Here is a 5,000-nt window from a genome sequence, read left to right on the forward strand (position 1 = left end):
GTCAGAAGGCCCAGGAGGCCAGTAGGAACGGAAAAAAAAGAAAACCGACTACGGGTCCGGTGGTAGGCAGCCCCCTCCCTCTCTACGCCGTCGTACCGCGAAAGTTGAGGCCCCCGAAGAAGGACCCCAGAAGGTCAGCTTCCATTGGCCTCATCCACCGCAAGGCTGGCAAGACGTCTCCTCGCATGCGAAGCAGTTTGCCATTGTTGTGGTTTCTTACCATTGGGCAAAATATAGTTGGTGGTAGATCATGAGGACCTCTAGTGGTTCTAGTGGAGTTGTTGCTGCTTCGGCTGCCGGGAGAGATCTCTAAATCCTATCATTTGGTGTTGACAAGATTGCGAGATTCTACACGTATTGGGAATGTGCCTTCGGACGGCGATAAAAAAATTAAATCGTAACATTTCGTTTCAATTGTTTAAAATACAATTGTTTCTTTTCTTACCATGGCTATTTTCCTGTTCATCTGTCCGGTCACGTTACTGTGTTTCGTCTGTGTTCACATTTGTGTGTATTTATCTTTCCGTGGGTGTGAGGTGATGGAAAAGAGGGTGTGGGTGGGGGGACTAACCCATGGTTAATGGCTGATGACGAGGGAGTTTCGGGTCAGAATGTGAGCACTTTTGTAAGCGAGTGTCCTGAAGGATGCTGGAGTGAGGCGTCGCTTGGGTTAGTCTGATATGCATGGTGGCGAACGCGATGTGAGTAGGGAGTGTGTTATAACTATACAATTTATGCATGGTATTTATGTCGGTTTATAAGCACTGTTTTTCTCTGCCATACATAGGTACATATTCAATGGAATTAGTGTGTCTAGTGTGTCCACGATTTGTGTGTATGTCAGTTCTTCCTCTTTCTTGCTTTCTCTCTCTGTATATGTGTTCATGTATGCGTGTATATATATATATATATATATATATATATATATATATATATATATATATATATATATATATATATATATATATATATATATATATATATATATATATATATATATATATATGTATATGTATATATACCACATATATATAGACAGAAAAATAGACAGGTATATAAATAGACAATCCGAGAAAAAGATAGAGACAGTTATACATAAATATTGATCTTTAAAATGATGTATTACGTTTTGATCTAACGCCGACGAGGGGGCATTGCCGAGTCCACCCTTCGTTTCCACCAGCAGAGGTGCCTCATAGTGAGCCGACAGGCAGGGACTCAGGCCATCTCAAACTCTTCACGGCAGGCTTGATCGATCTGCCCAAACCACGATTTCCTAGGTCGTCTCATAGGCCTCCTCCATCCAGGGTTGTCTCGCACAGATAACCTGGTGGACAGGATCCCCGGGGGGAAACGAGCCAGGTGGCTGTATAGCCTAAGTTGTCGATCACGGATTGAGCAAATAACAGGTCCTGTGCCAGTTTCACAGAGCAACCGTTGTTTGAACCCATGGTTCCGCCAATTGTATCCCATGATCCGGCACAAGGACCTATTACAAAAGGCATTGAGACCGGATTCCAAGGCAAAGGATAATGTCCAGGTTGAACTACCCTATACTGAAAAAGGCATCATCAGGGCCTTAAAAATACATAGCTTGGTTCTTCTGCACAAATACCGGCATCTCCAAATGTGTCAAGAGACTTCATGACCCCTGTATGTAAAACTCTTTGTGACCAGTGTTCTCGCCGCAAGCATTTATCGACCAAATAGCAGGTCCCCAAAGTCTTGGATCTTGGTCTTGATCCAAGACACCTTTAGAGCCAGGGGCTTCGCTTCATTGCTAAATGCATCCAGAACCACCACTAGGGTTTCCAAAGACTAAGAATAGAAACTGGCAGAATAGTCAAGGTCAGTATTTTTGGCATTACCCAGAGTAGCTTCACAATGACTTTGAACAGTAGCTCTGCTCAGTATCCAGTCCATGCAAGTGTTGAAAAGTGTTGGTGCAAGGACACAGCCTTGCCTTACTCCTGAACTAACAGCAAAGAAGCTCGACAGGCCCCCACCACAATTTACAGCACTTTCACTACCAGTATACAGGCTTGGGATTCCTCTCAATCTAAGGATCTCTCAGAGTGATTCCCGATGCACCTTATCAAAACCCTTCTTAAGGTTGATATATACTGCGAGCATACCCGAGCTCATGACGACGCTTTATAATGACGTGAAGCACAAGGATACTGTTTATTGTGGACTTACCAGGAGTGAATCTAGATTATTCCAGCCTCTGGTGCCTCAGCACGTGATCTCTGATATGTCTCAGAAGTCTCAGAAGGATGTGAGTGAGACCCTTGCCAGATATACTAAGCAGTATGATGCCTTGTTGGTTGCTGCAGTCCCATTGATCCCCTTTTCCCTTTCAGAGAGGGATGACCAAACCCCTCAACAGGTCAAGGAGCAACAGTACCAGACTGCCAGATGGCAGCTAGGACAGCGTGCAACCCCTGCACCATTGGTTCACCAACACCCTTTAACAATTCAACTAGGATTCTGCAACAACCTGCTGCTTACCCACTCTTTAGCTCGGAGATCGACCCCATAACTTTAGTTAGGGAGGGTGGGTCCTCATTGATGGGTAGGTCTAGAAATGAAATCTCGACACTACCCGTATCCAAGTTAATTGTCGGTGGATCAACCTGGTACTGTAGCCGACCCCTGCAACCTGCAGCGCGGAATACTTCACCCAGGTTGGGTCCAGCTCCACAACCTTACCTCTCTCCCTCACTATCAGCAACTTCGCGAAAACGCATACCAAGACCTGATTGGTTGACACCGGACACCTCACGGCTCGCTTATAGGACCGCAGGCTCCCCTCGCTTCCGGGTAGCTAGCACAGCTCACCCCTTCTTAAGCTCCGGGCCGAGTTCAGCACTCACGATCCCCCAGCAGAGTAAGACCCAGCCAGCAGCAACCAGGCCTACCCCGGCTCTCCCCGTCGATCTCCAGCATCCCAGCCAAACCTGTGGGCACTCACAACCAGACTCAAAAGCTCAAAGAAATGATTGACACCAGTCTATGGCGGATGCAAATCCATTGCCATAGTACAACTGCTAAAAATACTTAGCCCAATGCTCCCGCACGCCAACAGAGTCTGAGACGATCTGGCCACCTACTGACCTGCCTGCAGTCACCTGTGAAGAGGGTTTAGAGTTCAGCTTTCTCGGGGCTTGGTAGGCAGGACGAAGGTCATTTACTAAGAAATGGCTTTCGACCTCCTTTGCCAGACTTCTAATATATTGTTCCTTCTCCAGGTGCTAACGAGGATCAGTCTCTCTTTGGCTGCATTACCCACATCACTACGTCCAGTGATGTGGGTTAAAGCCCTGGTACCAAAAGCCAGAATACCTCATTTCTAGGACCTTGCAAAGCCCCATTAAAGGAGACTATTCTCGCTGCTGGCACCAGCTCCCAAACCTCGGGGACCTACAGATACCTCATAATCAGCTCGATGGCTGCCAGATACCACATTAAAGTCACCCAGATCAATGCAAATATCTGGCCGAGGACAACTGTCCAAAACAGAAGCAAGTTTTGTGTAAAACATCTCTTTCACGTCGTTTACAAACATCGGAAGGAGCATACATAGCAATAAAAGTCATTAAGCCAAATGCAAGCTTCAGTCTCAATACCGTTATATACTCAATGATCGGAGTAACCTCTATCATCGAGGGCTGAAGTCTGCTGGAGATGGTTATGGCTACTTCCTGAAGATGGTGGCCATCGTTGCAGCCCGACCAGTAATAGGGGTAGCCACCTACACTGATCACTGACACAGTGACACACTGACAGTTTTCTCACCTCCGAGAGAGCAACCACCTCCACACTCAGATACCTCAGAAAGTAGTGGCAATCGATCAAACTCGTAAAAATCGGACGTGCCAAGCCCCCAACCTAATACACCGCCTGAGGTTAAGCCTTGGGCAGACACTCCGGGAGGACGCCACCTCTGTCACCCCCGACGACGATGCTTCATAAAGTGAGGGGTGGCTGTCCACAGGTCCCCTAATCCATCTGTGGGATCCCCATGAGCTTTGCCCCTCGAGCTTCATGCCAGGTTGGCGGGGACTGGGACACAGATGGGACTGTTAACCCCAGCTCCCAACAGTCGCCAACCCAGAGGGAACCCACAGTGTGCCTTACTTGCTGGGTAGAAGGGATGTTTTCCCTTCCCCCGACACATACACCTACACGATAGACTGCCAGTTAATGTTCTCTTGGGGAGTTGGACTGGCATAGCCCACCTCCCCGAAGCCACCCATTAAACTCAGAGGACAAGGGGGCAGAAGTAATTACAAAGCCAGACCATGACTGTACCTTTAGGGCTCTAGCCTTGGACCGCAAAGTGCCTCGTTTCCATGTGTGACCACGAGGAGGCACTGCAGAAGTCCTGATGATAGAGAGGCTATGAGCTGACAGGGGAGTCTAGTGCAGAGCTGCCCCCTTTTCACAGCAGCCTAGACAGCGGTGGCTTGACTTCGCTTTATATTTACATCATTTTATATTTGCCTCACTTTATAATGCTTTATAATTTTCTTTTCTTCACAGTAAAAAGTACTGCAAACTAGACGCCCCAGATGGCGTCATAATCTCCACTAATAAGCTGAGTATGGAATTCAGACGAAAGCAATTTAAGTCAGATGAGTTCTCTGGCGGATTCTTATGTGAGATCTACACTGTAGGAGGTATGGCGATTGTGTGAGGAATTTTCTTGTAAGAGGTATTGGTTGTTTGTGTGAAAAGGAAGCGTATATATATTTCTTTTGTGAATTGTTAAAGTGTTTCTTCAAGAATAAATGGGTCCCAGGTATGTGATTTATTGTTACTGCTTTTTTTCAGATGCTCCAACAATTGCTCCATCAACTACAGCTTCTCCTCCACCAACTACTGTTCCTCCGTCACCAACCACAGCTCCTCCATCACCAACCACAGCCCCTCCGTCACCAACCACAGCCCCTCCGTCACCAACCACAGCTCCTCCATCACCAACCACAGCCCCTCCG

At 47.1% G+C, this 5,000-nt stretch overlaps 1 protein-coding gene across 3 annotated transcripts in view; it reads left to right on the forward strand.

The window, feature by feature from the left end:
• LOC113819696 (mucin-2) overlaps nt 1–5,000 on the forward strand; it is a 143,226-nt gene that overhangs the window by 14,260 nt on the left and 123,966 nt on the right. For all 3 annotated transcript variants that reach the window (XM_070133094.1, XM_070133101.1, XM_070133112.1), the window contains exons 6-7: nt 4,546–4,682; nt 4,837–5,000. The exon at nt 4,837–5,000 is cut by the window's right edge and continues 484 nt beyond it. In XM_070133094.1, the coding sequence (XP_069989195.1) occupies nt 4,546–4,682; nt 4,837–5,000 (301 nt within the window). The remainder of the gene's footprint in view (nt 1–4,545; nt 4,683–4,836) is intronic.

This window comes from Penaeus vannamei, chromosome 2, assembly GCF_042767895.1.
Source record: "Penaeus vannamei isolate JL-2024 chromosome 2, ASM4276789v1, whole genome shotgun sequence".
Lineage (NCBI taxonomy): Eukaryota > Metazoa > Arthropoda > Malacostraca > Decapoda > Penaeidae > Penaeus > Penaeus vannamei.